Raw genomic sequence first — 19,774 nt, 5'->3', positions numbered from 1 at the left:
TCCTTGATTGGAGCACTCACTGTGGAATGTTTGAATAGGGTCACGTGTACTAGAAAGTCTTAACAAAGAATGTGTCGGGTCACACTTGTGAGCACTTCGTATTCAGAAACTTTTATTTGAAGTCTCAACGATCTACCCAATATGTGTGGAAAGCAAAAGAGCCTCTACCGTTCACAGCATTTTGAGTGTATGCATCTTGCATTGTTTCCGTTTGTGATGTCCTCAGATAGAACATCTATGAAGGAAATAAAACACCTTACAAAAAAAAAAAGGTTAGCCACTTAGTGTAATTTTTTGTTTGACATCTCACTTTTCACAAATAAATAACTATGGGCTGTGCTTAAAGCATCTAGTCTGCCCATCAGACAGTGTACTTTGGTTTATTTGTAATAATTGGCGGTCAATGAAATCTAAGGATGAAAATCTGCAAAAACATTTCCGAGTTTCTGAGGGGAAAAGAAGTAAAATCTGCAGGAACAACAGTGAAATATAATAATATTCCCGAGGTAAATTCCAAGAAAAATGAGAAAAACCCATTAAACTCTACTCGTGTTTCTTTTCAACATTCCTGAATTTTTAGGCAACAAATACATTTAACAGCTATGGTCTGTATTCGACTCACGCACATCTTTCTTCATCTACAATTTGTGAATCCTGCTATAACCTTTTAGGTTTCCCTTCGCATCTCCCAGTAAATAACTTCCAGCAGTCTTTCTGTTTGAAGATTCCAGGGTATCTGACTTAAAGACTCTTTCACTTAGGCCCCTCTTTGCATATTTGTACTTCTATAAGGCAGTCACACTTTTACATTCAGTTACATGGAATATGAGGCACTGAGTGACTTGGAACAAGCACCATACGTGCAAATACTCCCTTTGCAGGTGCCATTGGAACAGGCACCATACACTGCACCCTCACACACACTGCACCCTCACACACACTGCACCCTCACACACTCTGCACCCTCACACACTCTGCACCCTCACACACTCTGCACCCTCACACACTCTGCAATGGAACATACACTCCAAAATACCACTCAGTGCCACATAATTACACACCACACAAATACACAGCACTCAATGCAACATACACTCCAAATACCACTCAGTGCCACATAGTTATATGCAACATAATTACACTGCACTCAATGCAACATACACTCCAAATACCACTCAGTGCCACATAATTACACACCACATAATTACACTCTACTCAATGCAACACACAGTCTGCACAATACCACTCAGTGCCACATAATTACATGGCACAAAATTACACTCTACTGAATACAACATACACTCCCCATATCGCCATTCAGTGCCACATGATTACACACCACATAATTACACTCTTCTCAATGAAACATAAGTACACTCCACATAATACAACTCAGTGCCATATAATTACACACCTCATTCTTACACTCTACTCAATGCAACATAAATACACTGTATCTGTCTATCTGTCTATCGTCCTCACTCTGTCTAACTATCGCACTCACTCTATCGTCCTCCCTCTATCTATCTATCGCCCTCACTCTATTTATCTATCGCACTCACTCTATCTATCACAGCATCACTCAGCAACACCACAGCATCACTCAGGGGCACCACAACATCACTGTGTGCTATCACAGCATCACTGAACGCCACAGCATCACTCATCGCCACCACAACATCACTCAGCGCCACCACAGAATCAATCTGTGCAACCATTCAACAATAACTGGTTTAAATATGTTCTCTCAATGTTTCAAGTTTTATTACAAATGTCACAAAAAGATGTTAATATTTCACTTCTGTTCTTGTATTTTCGTCAGAATAAAATACAATAAACATAATCTTCACAAAAGTTATTCACCAAAGCATTTACAATGCAATAGGTCTCGTTTAAATCAGCATGCTTATAATAAGCAAGACTAGCGCTCTATATTACTGCCAACTTTGCTTAGCATAAGCAACGGATAACCATTCACAAACAACGTTTATATACCAATTGCAAATTTTAAAATAAATTCATGCAAAGCATTGTCATTTACAATGCCAGTAACTCAGACTTTAATGCTGCGAAACCTATTGCATTGTAAATGCTTGTTTGTTTAGTTTTGGTGCTGACCGTAAAATCAGCCAGCATTTGGATAGATCATCAGAATTTTAAACAAGTGAAAGTCATCATGGGTTACTGGGATACTGGGTTAACCAACCCGGTGGCACTCATCCATTTATTTGAGCAAATCAAGACGGAGACAATTGAAAACCAACCACTGTGATTATACAAAGAAACAGCCAGTATATATGTACTTTCTCTTTACTAATACATTAATATCTGTCACTTGAAATGCATTACCATCAACTAAAAAACAAAAAATAGCGATAGTAAGATTTTTGCGTGGGTGACCGTACAGTCTTCTTTTCCTGAACCACAGAACGCATTTTGTTCTTCATTTGCACCTGGACACTTCTTCCTGGAGTGGGTGTTGCATTTTACAAATGCTTTCAATCAATCAAGCAATCGGTCTACTTCTGCAGTAGACTTCTCACAAGACACTTTTTTAGATTTGAGGCAACAAATAATAAACAAGCATACTGTATCCGAGGAACTTCTTACATCACACCAGTGGAATCTGAATCATAAATGTGTGCTTTTTGTACCTAGTGGTGGCATTGGGATGCAGGAGAACACAGGATAGGGGCAGCGACACCCACAGCATCTCTGGTTTGTTGTATGGAGTGAGACAGGTATCCTGCTGCTCAGAGGTATAGTGATGATGGAGATGCCCAACAGCATAGCACTGATATACATTCAATTACTGGTAATGCAGGTTGCCACTAGAAAGGAAAGTGGCAACACCCAATGACACATTTTGTTCATACTGTTCTGTAGACTGAGAGGTGAGCCTCTGTCAAGTCTCTCTGACACAAAAGATAAAATAACAGCATTCCTTTTGCATTGGAGATACACTGCTGCATGCTGTGAGTGCTTATGTCACATTCCTACGGAACCTGGTGGGTTTCCTCTAGGTGCACTTAGAGCACAGATGTGCAAGCTGTACAGGGGGAATGGGTACACCAAAGCCACACTCTGTACTCTTGGTTCCTATTGACAACCTCTCCGTGGCCTTGCTTTAAACAAGAACTCTCCTTTTGAAATTACAGCATAAAAAGCACTTTTTCAACAGTTAGAAAATGACCATCTGCAAAGCTCCAGCATCTGGATAAGTGCAATGCCTACTCCTTCACTTAAACCGTTCCTGTAACTCTGTAATCCACTCCCAAAAGTCAAGACACAACACTGCCTCTCTCCACCCCTTCTGTGGCCAGAGTGATAGTCCTGGTGCCAAAATGAAGTCTTACAGGTAGGGGATCTCACTCATGTATCTTCCAAATGACAAGTTGTACTGAGATCTTTTGAATATACTTTGCAGCAGTGCTAACTAAATACCTATGTATAGTGTATGAAAATACATATTTTTCACATTTGTAGTGCCTCCAGGTTGTTTTCAAAGCATTTCAGTGTACATGACAGAGACGCCACAAATTACTCAATAAAACATTCTACACTGATGATGTGGATCCACTACTGAAGTACATCAGCAAATAAGTTTACTAATATACATATTGTCCTCTGAATAAACACTCCTACAATGTGTGTAGCAACCATAGTGCTTATAAGGGATGAGTAAATATCTATCCAGTCTCACATATCTGTGGTGAACACCATTCCTAAAAAGAAAAATCCTCGGTGGCAATACCTTCATTCATATTAAACCAACTCATTGCTTCACTCTCACACACACACATACATATTTTGGGTCATGGTTTTGGGAGCTTCAGACTTTCCAGGACCATCTAAGTTTACCTCTGTAGACCAGAGGGGCAGGACGCTGAAAGTCCACTGCTGGAGAGTGACACTGAGACACTTTGCTCATCTTACCTGCCTCTCTAGGTTTAGTTTCCTGAGCTTTTGTGTCTCTCGTCAGAGGCCAGTGAAATTGAACCGGATGAGAGCTCCAAATCAAATTTGTATTATATGCTTAGTTAATAAAAACTATTCCATAAAAATATTCTATTTAAAAAATATATTTAAAAATTTGCAAAGCAATAAAATTGAATCAATCATATGAATATGCCTTTACAAAGCAGTGGGTATAAAGTGCACAACTGCCTATAAAATTCGCTCAAAGAGCAGTCAGTTTAGTGCAGTTAAGTTCATCTGGGTGGATTATCACCTTGGACAGTGCTTTAAACAGAATTTTTTTACTATCGAAGACAAAATTGTTATCGTATGACCGTTTAATCTTGTGTTGGCCCCACTAAAAACAGAGGAGAGCTTCTCTGATGTTATTTGGTCCTTAAACCTGGTTATAGCCTGTGATCTGCTGATGGACATCAATGGTGTCTTTTGGTACACCAAGTGGAGATCACAAGTGTTCTTTCTAATATGGGTATACAAAATTCTGATGTATTTCAAACCCTTCCAAAAAATTCCCAATCAATTATATAAAACATGCAGTTTAATTTGACATTCCAGTGCAATCTGAATGAGTTTGTGATGTGAAACAGGGATACTTTGTTAACTGAACAAAATAAAATGCTGTTATTAAAGTTCCTTCTTGTTTCCTGGAGCGAGGTTTACTGTTGAGGTGATCTCTCCCCACTATCGATTTCTTTTTATTTATAATGCTACATTTAGCTTTGAACATCATGCTACAACCAGAAAATTCTAGGAAAATGTCACCATGAATATTAAAAAAAGTCTCTCACAACATATGTTAACGTAAGACACAAAGAGTGTGCATCTTCTGGACAGTGATGTTTCAAACAACCACTGAAGAAACTGCACTTAAGTAATACGACACTGAACCTCTTTCAATATAAACACAGCTCAATGTTTACCTGGCTTTGCTTCCACTGCATGACCACAGTGAAATGAATCAGTGGTAAGACAACAAGGAATAAACTGTGAACAGAAAAAACAGACTCCAGTTTCTGACAAATTATAAGCAATTCATATTGATACACAGTACCTGGATGACAAGGCTCGAGCACGACTAGTAGAGCCAGTCTTCATGTGCCTCTGGTTTCCAATTTCAATATATTTGTCTTTTCCGTGTTGTAATCCTGCTGCAACTAGATCAGGGTCAAATATCAACCCTGGTCCTTTCAGGTCACTCACTGTAACTGTAATGAAAGAGACGCAATGTAGTTAATAGTTTTTTGTCAGCCAGTGGGGTAACGTGACATCATGGGCTTCTATGACATCCACTCTGATATCCATTCATGCTTAACGGGTCTTCCACTCCTATTATTCGAGATAGGGAGACACTGTACATACTACATATGCCTACTGATTGGCAGGAAATATGGCATCTATGGGTTCATGTCCTATGACTGTGCATCATGAAATAACTAAATCTGGCTTACTAAATCACAGAGAAAAAAAGATGGTGTCCTGCTGCAAGAAGAGTAAGTATGCAATGTAAGGAGTGTGTAGGTCAGATCTCGAGGATGGTCTGTGTTTTGGTATACACACATGCTTACATGTACATCTACTGAAAACACTTTGCTGAAAGGGTAGTCGTTACCTAAAAGAAAATAATATATTATAAATACCGATAGAAATGCACCTACAGAATTTCAGCTGAAGGGATGTTATGTTTATGCTCATATAAGCATGACCGAAACATCCCTTTAAATCAAGTGCTTTGTTACACAAAAATGTTTTTTTAACTTGTGAGTAAAGCACTGTAGCTTCAATGTAACAACGTTTTAGTGTTTTGTGCAATTTTCTTTTGCTGGCTGCACTCAAAGTAGTGAGCGCGGGCTTCAGATCTAGCAAAGCAAAATATGGTTATTTTTTCATTTCACTCTAAGGGCAGAGTCAGCCCTCTTGTGACTCCCTGTCATCCTTTCTTGGCAAGGACGCTGCCCAGCCTGTTTATATTCCCCAAAACTGTCTGTATGTAACACAGAATCTGTGAATATGAGCTGGAGCTGTCGGACCCCCTCACGACATTTTCTTTTCACAATCAGTCATTTTCATAGCTTGAATAGCTCTGCCCAGACTCCGTGGATACTGGAATGGGCAATGTAGCAAAATGACGAAAGTGTTGCGTCGTCCAATCAGATATTATTTTTGTAAGTGTTTTTCATTGGGACAGGCCAGACCCCCCCCCACCCCCTACCTAACCTAGGTTTCGTGCACACTATGCCACAGGCCATATGGCACGGTCCAAACTGAGATGGAGGATAGGCAATATTACAATGGACTGGAATGTGGCCCTGAGCTCTCATGGCCTCTAAGACTCCACAAAAGCACTCCTTAAGGGCATCCTACACGCAATATCACGGTCACCTCTCCGCCAGGGCCTGAAAAAAGATGACCACTTCACCCTTAACCTGATGAAAATACACTGGCTCCCCTTGCGGGCCTGCACCATCTTCAAAACCAGCCGCATCATTTACAAAGCCTTCATGACTAGTACCCTCACTTATCTTGCAGACAAGCTCACCATCCTTTGTGGTCATCAGCATACCCGCAGATAGAACATCATTAGTGTGCAAACTAAGAAGTATAAAAAATAAAACAAATCAGTAGGCCTTTTCCATTTGCGCTATCAGGATTAGAACAGCATCCCTGTATCTTTCAGACTGTCCCCAACACTGCTCCAATTTAAAACAGAGTTGGAGATGTACCTCTTTAAAGAACTCTATATCACAATGCAATAACTGTGCACAAAGCAGCTACCTCTTCTATCAGTCCTTTACTTTACATTTGTTGTTGACCATGTACAAGACTCCGCTGCCTTTTGGTTAGGTTTGTGATATAGAAACACCACATACATACATGCAAGCTGTTTAAAGCTCTCTGGCTCAACATGCTATACACCCTGTTCAATAGCACGGAGTATTATGGTTGTCTCGACCATGTTGGAGCAACAAGAATGTCTCTCATAGAGGTTAGTCTCATTTTTCTTATTACGTACAGAATCAGAAGCAGTCAAGGAGAGTGTAGACAACTTTCTCTTTCCAGTTCTTCCTTAAAGCATTGCCAAAAAACTGTAAATGTGGATACCTGGAGATGAAATGTGGGCATTTTGTATTTTCTGTAGTGGCAAAAAGATCACCGGTGGGAATCGCCCATTTCTGAAAGTATTGATGAAATACTTGGGTATAATCTCCCCGCTCGAGTGCCTGTTGGTCCAGACTTTTCCTGCTTCATTGGTCTCCGCAGCCCTAATGACTTTTACAAAGATGATTATGGAGCAAGCTATTAACCTCGTAAGACTACTCATGTCAAAGTTGAAGACAGTGCCTCTGACGCCACTAACACCACCAGTTTGACTCTTCCTTAGCCAGATTTGCTATGGAATTTATCCTGCTATCAACGAGGACTGAAACTGAGTCCTCTCTGCAGAAGAAGAAAATAACACTTTCTGTCAGGAACAATACAATACAATAATACATTGCAAAGCGCGCTACATACCCGTGAGGGTCTCAAGGCGCTGGAGGGGGGGGGGGCTGCTACTGATCGAAGAGCCAGGTCTTGAGAAGTCTTCTGAAGGTCGGTAGGTCCTGGGTCTGTTGTAGGTGGGTGGGGAGTGAGTTCCAGGTCTTGGCGGCGAGGTAGGAGAAGGATCTGCCGCTGGCCGTGGTTTTCCGGATGCGAGGGGTTGTTTTGCGAGGGCGTGGCTGGTCGAGCGGAGGCTGCGGGTGGTGGTGTAGAAGCGGAGTCGGTCGTTAAGGTATGTAGGTCTGGTGTCCTGGAGGGCCTTGTGTGCGTGGATGAGGAGCTTGAAGGTGATCCTCTTGTCGACGGGGAGCCAGTGCAGGTCTCTCAGGTGAGGTGTGATGTGGCAGCGTCGTGGATCAGTCGGGCCACGGCGTTCTGGATGCGTTGGAGCCGTCCAGGAGCTTGGTTGTTGTTCCTGCGTAGAGGGCGTTCCCGTAGTCCAGTCTGCTGGTGACAAGGGTGTGTGTGACGGTCTTTCTCTTGTCGGAGGGGATCCATTTGAAGATTCTGCAGAGCATTCGGAGGGTGTAGAAGCAAGACGCGGAGACGGCGTTGACTTGCTTGGTCATGGAGAGGGTGGAGTCGAGGATGATCCCAAGGTTGCGTGCGTGTTTTGTGGGTTCTGGCATTGTTCCTAGCGAAGTGGGCCACCAGGAGTCGTCCCAGGCTGAGGGGGTGGAGCCGAGGATGAGAACCTCCTTCTTGTCTGAATTCAGCTTCAACCTACTGTCCTTCATCCATTCAGCGAAGGCCTTCATTCCTCTGTGGCGGTTGTCTTTGGCGGTGTGGGGGTCTTCGGTGAGGCATATGATCAGCTGGGTGTCGTCGGCGTAAGAGATGATGTTGAGGTTGTGTCGTCGTGCGACCTGGGCGAGCGGTACCATGTAGATATTGAACAGCGTCGGGCTGAGGGAGGATTCCTGTGGGACACCGCAGATGATCTCGGTGGTCTTTGAGCAGAAGGGTGGGAGGCGGACACTCTGGGTTATGCTGGAGAGGAAGGATGTGGTCCATGCCAGGGCCTTCTCTTGGATTCCGGCATCGTGGTGGTGTGCTGTCAGGATGCGGTGGCAGACCGTGTCGAAAGCTGCTGATAAGTCCAGAAGGATGAGTGCGGCTCTTTCCCCTTTGTCCATCTGGATCCTGATGTCGTCGGTGGCGGCGATGAGGGCGGTCTCGGTGCTGTGGTTGTTGCGGAAGCCGGACTGAGATGGGTCTAGGATGTTGTTGTCTTCGAGGTAGCGGGTCAGCTGTTGACGATCTTCTCTGTGACTTTCGCCGGGAAGGGGAGCAGGGAGATGGGCCGAAAGTTCTTGAGGTCCTTGGGGTCTGCCTTGGGTTTCTTCAGTAAGGAACACAAAGCACTTTATCAACCTCAAATATATAAAATGAAATTTCAGGTTAGGAAAGATTTTTTTCCAAGATGTACAACAATTGTCAACTTCCACAGCAGATATTACTCTGTGCATTACAGCCCCAAAGCTTTGTGAATGATGTCTCAAGTGTTAGGATCAAGTTTATTACTGGCTTAATATCAACAATAGCATCTATGTTGTCTATCTGGTTGATCATAAGATCAGAGACGCTCATTGTAATTTGAACTTGCCAACAAAAGACTGCAATCTCGTTATTTAATTGTTAAGTGTTATCCTTAATTACCCTAATTTCAGCCAGCAGTAATTGATAGGCCAAGTTGCCCACACCTCATGGTTTAGACATGGCAGACTTTGCTGGAGAAGATGAAGCCTCCTGATGGTATTAATTAAAAACCCAACAGTTTTGTGAGCCATCCCTTCCTTCACTATTTGTAAGTGGTTCCACAATCTAATGTTCTTACATATTCTTGATGTAAATGTGTAGAGATGAAGTATCCGTATTTCCTATCGTTACATCTAGAGTACCACCCACTAAACAGCAGATTTGGCAAACCGGTTCTACAGTGAAGGCTTGTTACATATACCTTTATAAGCTAACTTATCCATAAGAGTGCTTACATTCCACCTTCCACCTACTGAAGGTTTACATAACTCTATCTATTTTATATGAGCCTACAACTAGATCGGAATACAACAGGAATCATCTGCTCATTGAAGTCTTCCTGCTAACATTATGATCTGTCTTTGGCAGTGTTAGACCTGGCATCTTTGGCGTGGTTTCCCCCTATCTTTTTACCTCTACCTCCTGTATTTTTGATGCTGTGCTGGATTTCGTTTTTGCTGGTTTAGATGCTTTGGACACTATGCCACTGCTGATCAGTGCCAGAGTGTAAGTGCTCCCTATGTAAATTGCTATTCTGATTGGATATACATGTTTGGCATATTTGTATCATCATGAAGTCCCTAGTAAAGTGCACAGGGTGTGCCAGGGCTGGTGATGACAAATGCTACTAGTGGGCCTGCAGCACTGATTGTGCCACCCACGGGAGTAGCTCTAAAATGGTGTCTCAGGCCTGCCACTGCAGTGCCTATGGGCAGTTTAGAAACGGCCATGTCCTCCTGGTAGGTATCCCCACTGACCAGGCCTAACCCTTCACTTTTTGTGCACATCAGTCACCCCTATGGAAGGCCCAAGGTAGCCCCCTGGGCAGGGTGCAGTGTATGTGAAAGGTAGAGCATGTACTGGTGCAGGTGACATGCTCTGGTAGTGAATTACAGCCATTTTCGTTTTTCACTATTGTAAGGCTATCTTGCTCCATAGACTAACATGGGGGATGCTGGCTACAGTGGCTTCCAGCATTTCTTCCCATAGGAACAAGATAGGAAATAACCGCCCGATTCATCAAAGAAAATTGCGCTCGCAAAGGGCCAGATTCTGAGAATCTGGCCCTTTGCGAGTGCGATTTTTGCATTTGGGATTCAGCATCCCAAATGCAAAAATCGCTAATTGCGATCTCGCAATTTTGCAAGGAATTACATTTAAGGAATCTCTATTTGAGATTCCTTAAATGCAATTCATCATCCAATTTTATTTTGCGAATTCGCAATTTCTGGCCAAAATTTACCGCGAGGTCAGACCTCGTGGTAAATTGCGAAAACTCAGAAAAATGCACGTAAATGCATTTTTCTGAGTTGCATGTTACACACACACATGTCCTTTGGACATGTGTGTGTGCACTACCTGTGTAAAATTTCATTTGAGGGGTGCTACAGGGTGTCCTTTGGACACCCCTGGCACCCTTCAAATCGCTATCTTATTTGCGATTAGCAAATTGCTAATCGCAAATAAGGAATACTCCCCATTCATTCCTATGGGCCTTTTGGCCCATAGGAATGAATGGCGAGTTATTCCTTATTTGCGATTAGCAATTTGCTAATCCCAAATAAGGAATATGTAGGAATCGCATTTCTTTATGCAATTCCTACATGAATCCCGTTTTGCGAGTCCTTAATAGCGATTCGCTATGAATCGCTATTAGGGGCTCGCAAAACGGGAGAATGATGAATCAGGCTGTAAGTATCTAGTATCCCTGAACTCAGAATTTAATAACACATCTTTTAGGAAAGGTTGTTTTTAAATCCAGTGTTTGAGAACAGCACGTTTAGAAAGTTGCTGTTCTCTTGTCTGACCCTTCTGTGTGCCTTGGCCTGTTTGTGTATTGACTGTCTGGTTTGAGAGTGACAGGGGCTGGGGATTCCCCAGGAGGCTGGCTGAGTCAGCCCTAGGCTGAATGACAGCATTTGCAACCCGAGTCGTGGGAGGAGTTAGCACCTGGGCCTGAATAGGGCTGTGCCTGCCTGCCACAATGCTGGCTCCACCTCCTGCTGGGCGGCTGACGACCCTGCCCCTCACTCTGAAAGGAAAGAAGAAGCCAGCAAAACAAAGTACTCAGGAAACACCCAGAACTGGTTCAGACCGGGCTCAGGGTCCACATGCACAGAGAGAACAAAGACGTTAGGGGTATAAGCACAGGACCCCTGACAACAGAAAATTAGATCATCCTGGAATCAAGAAGGAACCTCTGCCAAGGAGAAAGCTGAATCTGAAGAAGGAAGACTGTCCTGCTGTTGCTCTGCTGGACTGGCCTGTTGCTTTGCTGCCAAGGAGAGGGGAAGGACTTTGCTTTGTGCGGTGTCCCCTGTCTTGAAGGAATCTCCAAATCTCCAAGGGCCTGAGAAGAGCTGGCTCCCTGTTCTGAAGTCCCAGGAACAAAAGGACTTCACCCCCAACTTCCCGAAACTCTGCTGAGAGAGTTCTGTCCTTCCTAGAGTGCTTGATCCAGTTGTGGGGCCTCTGGAAGTTGTACCTGTGCTGGGAAGCTTGAAACTAAGCTTGAGATACTTTTGCAATTGAAAAGTGTTGCATCGCTCGCTTGCGGAGCGCATCCCCGACAGTGCGAGAAGTTTCCCGCCGCTACGAAGGTCGAGATCGTCGCAGCGCCTGACGCCGCTGCCAGAGCCGTCGCATCCTTCGTTTGCCGGACGCACCCGATCGGTGCGGGAAGCCGAACATCGCTGCGAGTGTCGTCGCAGAGCCTGTCGTCACTGGGTGAGATCGCCGCACGGCTTGCTTGCGGACCGCATCACGTCGCTGCGAGCATCGTCGCAGAACCATCGCATCGAGGAGCTGCGAGAGAGAGGATCCCCGCTAGACCGCGCATCGTCGCCCCGGAGATCGTCGCAGCCCCTACGAGATCGTCGCATCGTGCCTTTGCGAGAACAAACTTCCTACAGAACCTACGCACCGGAATCCAAACAAGTGGCCTTCCTCCCCATACAGACCGGATTTGTCGCAACACGCCCGCTGCTGCAGCGGGGCTGTCGCATCGCCTCCCCAGGCGATCAGGAGCAACGCATCGCTTGTATTCCACCGCACCAGCTTCTGCTTTTGGAACTTTGTCTCAACTAAAAGGTACTGTTAGTAAACGTGACGCAACTGTGAACTTTTCACGCATCTGTGGATTATTTTATCGCAACTTAAAGAACTTTGATTATAACCTTAAGAACTCTTTTGAAACCATATTCTTGAACTGTGTATGTTGGATTTTTGCCATTTTGGTCTTGTGTAGTTTAGAATAAATATCTTTATTTTCCTAAACTGTTGTGGAATCAGTTTGTGGTGTTTTCACTGTGTTACTGTGAGTGTTGGTACAAATACTTTACGCATTGCCTCTGGTTAGCCTAGACTGCTCGTGCCAAGCTACCTAGAGGGTGAGCAGGGGGTATCTCAGAGGGTTATCTCCTTGCCCTGACTAGAAGCAAGGGTCCCTATTTGGACAGTGGTACCTACCTCTGCCAACTAGAGACCCCCAGTTCTAACAGGCAGGTTTATAGCAAGGCATATTATAAGGGTCTTCCTAGTGAACTCATCAGGCAGCTGCCAGTCACTGAATACAATGGGACTTGGTTTGTTAAAGTTAGACATCAAACGTACCGATCTGGATTGGCTCCGCATTAAGACAGACTGATTTACAAATTAGGGGTGTTGAGGGGTCTCTCTTCTACCAGCAGGACAAACTATTTTTGCATCAACCAAACAGATGGGGTTGTTAATTCTCAACAAGAATGCTACTTGCACGCAGAAAAAGACAGTAAATATGTAGGCTGAGTCTTTTTCACAGAAGATCGCTGGTAATAAAAAAGGGATGAAGTACCCCTGCCCTACATTAGAAGGATATTGAAATCACTGAGGAGTTCCATAACTATATAGAAGAACAAGGCAGAAGGTTCCATAAGGCTATGGAACTAATACATGGTCACATTATCACCTTTCCTATAAACCACTTAAAACCTTGGTGTGTAGCTCTTTCAGAAAGAGAGAGCATATTTGCAAACATAAAGAATAAAAATAGAATCTCTTGTACAAAATTAAACACATCCAAAAAATGTTAGATATTTGTTGCAAAAAGATATTAAAAACAATTGAATACAAATTAGTAGTTTTTAAAGCTGCAGTAACTCATGAAACCCCGGATTGACCCAGAAACATGCAAAAATTATTCTAACATTTCTATAATTATCTAAGGAATAAAAAAAAGGAATAAAAAAAAAAGAATAATGTTTTTTCTGCTAGTCACTCTAAGCTAGAAAAACAGAGCAGAAGAAAGAAAAGCAACAATTCATTTCCGTTGCTTTATACAGCTGGTCTAAATCCTGACTCGCCTTTCACCTCAGCTGCTCGCTCTGGCAGCAGGCACGGGGATGTCAGAACTCGACTGCAATAAGTTGTCACAGTCGATGACTAAGGGCATCACTAGGTGCCGATTATCAAGAAATTCGAGATGTGCATTTATGCAGGGATTGCAAAATTCCATGCATTATAAGCAGATATCCTTCACATACCTCAATGACCAGTTACAAAAACGGGTTTCTCCACTCCCATAAGTGCTGTGAGATTAAATAACTACCCTTACTTCTGCTATGTAGCACGCATCACAGAAGCTTTTATTAAAGTACCATTTATTGAAATTATATGTCTAGCCTCTTGTAAAGCCCCAATTTGTCAGTGCTTTCTGGGTAATTACATCTGATACTGCTTTTGTTGTAAAACACTTGTATGCAGCACCATTAGCCTATTCTCAAATGTGCATTACGTATAGGACAATAATTGTTTACTGTGCATTATGGCCCAGTAATTTTAACAAAGATTTCTGCTAACAAAACTAATCTACAAGGCCAATGTCCCCAGAACTGCAAGTTGGCTTTAATAAATTGTTGTACAACTTGCTCATGTTTTTAGGTCTCGCAGACCCAGCGCTGGAGCGCGCATCCGTTCCTCGCTCTGCGAGGGCTTTTTGTCATCAATACGCTTTCCGAAGGGGACTTGAATCCCCGCCCATCTTTTTGATTGAGTAGTGTCATCCTCCATGCTAAAAGCTGACTTCTGATTGAAAAGGAGGCTTCTTAGTTCCTCCTTGTTACCGCCCTGTCCAATTTTGGCCCTGCCCACCTGGACTGGATATTTTTCTTGCGGCGGTGGACAGTGTCTTTTAAGTAGTGGGTAAGCACTTTTTTTATTCCATTCCATTCCGCAGCTGCAGACAGGAGGCAGTGTGTATGTGTACACTAGTTTGCACATTGCTTACAGTTTCACTTTTTTTCTTACAGCAATCTACCCACATTCCTCAAGTACTGGGGAACATATTTTACTGTACGAGTACTGCACAACCCGTCTTTTATGCTGAGACAATATTTAAAATATCCTGTTCAACTGAAAGCTTCGAGTAGTGTCACGGTGCGTGCAAGGTAAGTTTCACTGCAGCCCATGTCGCTTTACTTGTCTCACTTGCTGTGCCTTACTTAGCAACATTTCAGGACGCTGTCACACACCTGCCAGCTGTCCCGATTGAGGATAATTTCAGAGGCAACATTTACACAAATAGGAGTCACATTCCTAGTAAATTCGCTAGTTCGCTCAGCGAAGGGGTCGAGTGGGGGTTCTCTGGATACCTGGGAGGCCGGTTTCCGAAGTTCGTGGCTGCCCCCGTCTGACCCATTCTCTCCTTCTCCCCGGTGTTCAACAACTGGCTCAGTGTAAGAAGAGAAAGAGAGAGAATCGATGTAAGAAGAGAAAGAGAGAGAATCGATGAAACAGCGAGGGGAGCAGGGCTGTTCGGCCATTTTAGCAGCACTGCTTTCGCTTCCAAGAAACCTGCTTTTAAGTGCAACACAGGAACAGTTGTTGTCCTTGGAAAAAAAACATACTGTGGGTCGGATGTTACTATCACGTGACCAGAGTGCGACACTGTAACCGCCTGAACGATTCTCCACGCCAGCAGTCGCTGTATTCCTAGATGGGCCCACCCTGCTTGCCCTTGAAAGGTGCAAGACACGGGACTACAGGAACGTTCTTTAATTCTAATGCCGGTTACATGTTTTAGCTCTATGGCCACGCTATCACTTGAAGTAAGGTGAGCCAGTGGGCAAAGGGAGGTGACTCATTGTTCAATGTTCCACTAAAGTGGGAGGAAAACTATTTAAGACAATTTAACAGTCTAATGGCTGAAGTCTTCTGTCCAAAGGCCACTATATATAAGTATGTATAGTATGTATCATTTTTTTTAATTTTTTTAAAAACTAGTCTGGCGAGAAAACTTAAGATGTGACAGAGGCCAAACCTAAAAATGAGGTAAAGAGATTCGCTGAAGCTGCTGTCCTGAACTACTTATATAGATGCTGTTTTGATGTCATCATGCCGCCCTCAAATTCTGCAACAGATTAAGGAGAGAAACGTTTAGCGCAATGCTTTGAATTCCCCACAGCATTAGTGACATATGGCCTGATGTTACTTTCCCATTATATATTGCGTTGCCATATGGTGTGAAACAAGTTTGGTGCTGAGCAGCTCATGCTTGTGTCAGACCAGTTTTAACAGAAGCAGGATTGGTGTTCTATATGTGACGGAGGTCGGCTCTGCATTCTGGCACACCTCTCGATCTGGTGCTCCGCATATTGCCGACAAGAGGTGGTATACGTGCATGAGGTGCACAACGCAGCGCCTTCCCCCCAGCCGGGACTGTGAAGGCAAAGAGGAGAGAGCAGCAGACTGTCTGCTGGATGAGTTGCTCTGCAGTGAGCGAATCCGCAAGATATCCCACAGGAGAAAGGAGCAAGCAGCACGAAAGGCTGTTTTATGGGCTGCACGGGCGAGTCATTGGACTCAGCTTGCGATTTTGGACTGTCCTGTGGCCTTGGCGTGGATCAATGCATGGGAATGAAAGAAGTGAGCATTGAGGAAAATAGATAGAGGGAACTACTTACTTCTTGGAACTTTCCCTGTCCTCTCTCTATGGACACATATATTATCCAATGGGATTCCCCTTCTTTGGTATTTAAATAACACCCGGCGAAAGTTTAATATTTGAACGATCCAGCGCAATACTGGCATTGAAGAAGGCAACTGCCGAAACGTGTGCTGCCAGGTGCTATAGTTGAGTACAATGCGTTATTATGCTGTGCCATATGGTGTGAATAAAGATTGTTGCAGAGCAAACCATGCATGTGTCAGACCTTTTTTTAACAGAAGTGGGATTTGTGATATATATTTCTCAGTAACTGATACATCATTTCTTTTTTCTGGCCGCTCTAAAATGTCTTTTGTTTCCTAAAAATGCAATTTATTTATTTAACAGTTTTATATATATCTCCATCAGATTAGCATGAAGGCGCTTTACAGAGAACAACAACATGTAAATGTGCCTGCGCACAAATTATATTTTCTATCATATTTCTCCACCTCTTACTTTAACCTATAACTATATTAATAATAGTATTCCTTTCCTGTATGGTTCCGTAGGTGTCCTTCTGAAGCACTCTAATCCAAATCCATCCACTTCACCTCACCCAACACCAATCTGCCCAGTCCACCCCAGAACAATACAATCCACCCCACTCCAATCCAGACCACTCAACCCAATCCATATAATTAAACTCCATAGTACGCAATACCAGTCCACATAATTCCACTGCATTCCATGCCACATAATTCCACTACACAAATCCACTCCATAACACACAATTCCACGCCACACAATTCAAACCCATCCCACATAATTCGACTACACACTGCACACATACACTTCATAACACATAAGTAAAGGACATTGCCATATACAATGCCAATAGCTCTAACTCAAGCGAGACCGATTGCATTTCCAATATGCTTGTTATATTACTGTGTTCAATTTGATTCAATTTGACAAAACTTTTTCTAAAAAACGAAGATTTTTTTGAAAAAAAATTACTTTAAATATAGACTATACTGTCTGACTATTAAAAAAAAATAAGAAAGAATTATTTAGTTAAAAAATATGCCGTTTTAGTGAAGACAAGCTTTGCTGTGCTGAGAAGCACATTCTCTCTGCACGAGTGTGAAGCTTTTGATGCCTTCATAAATCTACAAGATACAGCCACCAATGGATCCTGAGGAGGTTCAGGTTGTGTTTACTCTCATGAAGAGGGTGCCGAATCAAACAAGGGCAATGGCAGACTCATCAGTGCGGTTTTGGATCTGACATTACATAAAAACATTGTTAAGTACAAAGAGTAATTAGCAGGAAGGAAGGAACGAGACCAAGAAGCGCGCCGCATGGGATTATGTTATACCTATGAACTTTAGAAAAAGAATCACAGGTTATTCACCTTCCCTGGGAAATATGGGTTTTGAAACATTTGTACACTATGGAAAAAAAACAACAGTTAAACATTTAATGTATATAAAATGAAATTAAGATCATCTCGAAGGAAAAAGCTGTATGCTAACCTGCATTCAGTGTATTGTCTGCAGTGGGGAGGGGTTCTTCCAGATTGCTGGGTTTTGTTTTTTGATCATCTGCTTGAGGAGGGGTTACAGAGAACAGGAATGTTTCAGGCGGCTCCCGGACCTTCAAACAAGCAGAGCAGACAGAAAACAGTCATGATTAAATTAACCAGTTATACAATGGACAAATATCGCTGCCCAGTAAAACCACTGAAAATGAGAACTAATGCAAGAAGATAAGCTAGGGTGTCATACATTATAGTTTAGGAGAAAAGCAAACAGTTACGAGTACAATTATAAAACTATAATTCAGTTCATAAGAACTACTTGCAGCTGGCTAAAATAAATCGTGGTTATTTCACAGAATCGCAGTAGATGAGACCATTGGAGATGTTTTAACTTTGTGTCATTGAACTACCAGTAATGGAACAGTCCTACAACCTACAAACAATTCAGTAATACTGCACTGATTAAAACAGTAAGATCTCTTGGATATGTATATATATGTATGTATATATATATATATATATATATATATATATATATTCACAGAAAAAACCATAGGTTATACTCCATATATAGTTAGGAATTTGCATTTACAAAACCTTGAAAATTCAATGAAAAAACAATTGGTTTTAGGCCATATATAGTTAGGGATTTGCATTTAGAAAACCTTATTTTACTCGCATAAAACCATTGAAATTCCATATATAGTTATAAGCGCTAACTATATATCGCGCACCCGCAATCCACTGCTGATGATGTCACATATTACATCATTCATGACATGGTTAGTGACATCACTGATGACATCACTGATGACATCTCAAATGACATCACTGATGACATCACTGATAACATCTCATTTGACATGACTGATCACATCACTGATGATATCATTCATGTGATAATACCATGAACCTCTTCAGACTCTACTATAACCTTAGATACAATCAGTGTAAACAGACAGTCACTCATCCATGGAGTTACTCACACACCTAGTCAGTTATGCCAAAAATCAATCACACCTCCATTTTCTCAACTATACAGTTATACACACCTTACTTATTCAAACATATACTAACACATATTTACTTTACTCTCTTATACAATCTCTGATACATGTTCACAATGATCCATACAGCCACTCACACATTCACTAGCTCTTATGCACAGTTATTTATAGATGTCAACTCTCACATGTACTGTGTTTTACATATGTACTTAATTTGACATGTAGCACTGAGATATCCATTCACTCACTAATACACTCATGCACAGTCAACCGCCCATACAGCTGTTTCCACATGCAGTTTTGAATCTATACATATAGTGAATCAACTACTCACACATCTATGTACAGAGTCACACACCTTCCAGCCACCCATACACACACACTCAGTTTCCCATACAAATACTTGGACAACCAATCAACCCATACAGTTACTCATATAGCTACTGATCAACATATGCAGCAGTTTGTAGAACAACAGATATAATGATGCACAAATTAAAACAGTTTAGTCACTAACCCATGCACTCAGTGAGACACATTTAATCACTCACTCAATCAGTCAGTCATGCACCTAGTAAATCCTTCATCCAGACACTTATATATCCACACATTCATCAATATGTAAAACATATTTTAACTTTACAGAAACATACAGTCACTGGATGTTGTAATCAGTGATGTCATCAGTGATGTCATTTGAGATGTCATCAGTGATGTCATCAGTGATGTCACTAACCATGTCATGAATGATGTAATATGTGACATCATCAGCAGTGGATTGCGGGTGCGCGATATATAGTTAGCGCTTATAACTATATATGGAATTTCAATGGCTTTATGCGAGTAAAATAAGGTTTTCTAAATGCAAATCCCTAACTATATATGGCCTAAAACCAATGGTTTTTTCATTGAATTTTCAAGGTTTTGTAAATGCAAATTCCTAACTATATATGGAGTATAACCTATGGTTTTTTCTGTGAATTTCAATGGTTTTTTAATAGCAAACATCAAAAGCTGTCAAATGTCAAGTACGTGATAGGTAAAAACGTT

The 19,774-nt window shown here is 42.3% G+C and overlaps 1 protein-coding gene across 6 annotated transcripts in view; it reads right to left on the bottom strand.

The window, feature by feature from the left end:
- PATJ (PATJ crumbs cell polarity complex component) overlaps positions 1–19,774 on the bottom strand; it is a 1,366,227-nt gene that overhangs the window by 865,397 nt on the left and 481,056 nt on the right. For all 6 annotated transcript variants that reach the window (XM_086953328.1, XM_086953320.1, XM_086953345.1 and 3 more), the window contains 2 exons: positions 17,713–17,833; positions 5,030–5,183 (listed from right to left, as the gene is read on the bottom strand). In XM_086953328.1, coding sequence (XP_086809454.1) covers positions 5,030–5,183; positions 17,713–17,833 — 275 coding nt within the window. The remainder of the gene's footprint in view (positions 1–5,029; positions 5,184–17,712; positions 17,834–19,774) is intronic.

The sequence above is a fragment of the Lissotriton vulgaris genome, chromosome 1_1 (assembly GCF_964263255.1).
Source record: "Lissotriton vulgaris chromosome 1_1, aLisVul1.2, whole genome shotgun sequence".
Taxonomy (NCBI): Eukaryota; Metazoa; Chordata; class Amphibia; order Caudata; family Salamandridae; genus Lissotriton; species Lissotriton vulgaris.
The sequence above is the reverse complement of the archived record's forward strand: the minus strand, read 5'-3'. Positions and strand labels throughout refer to the sequence as shown.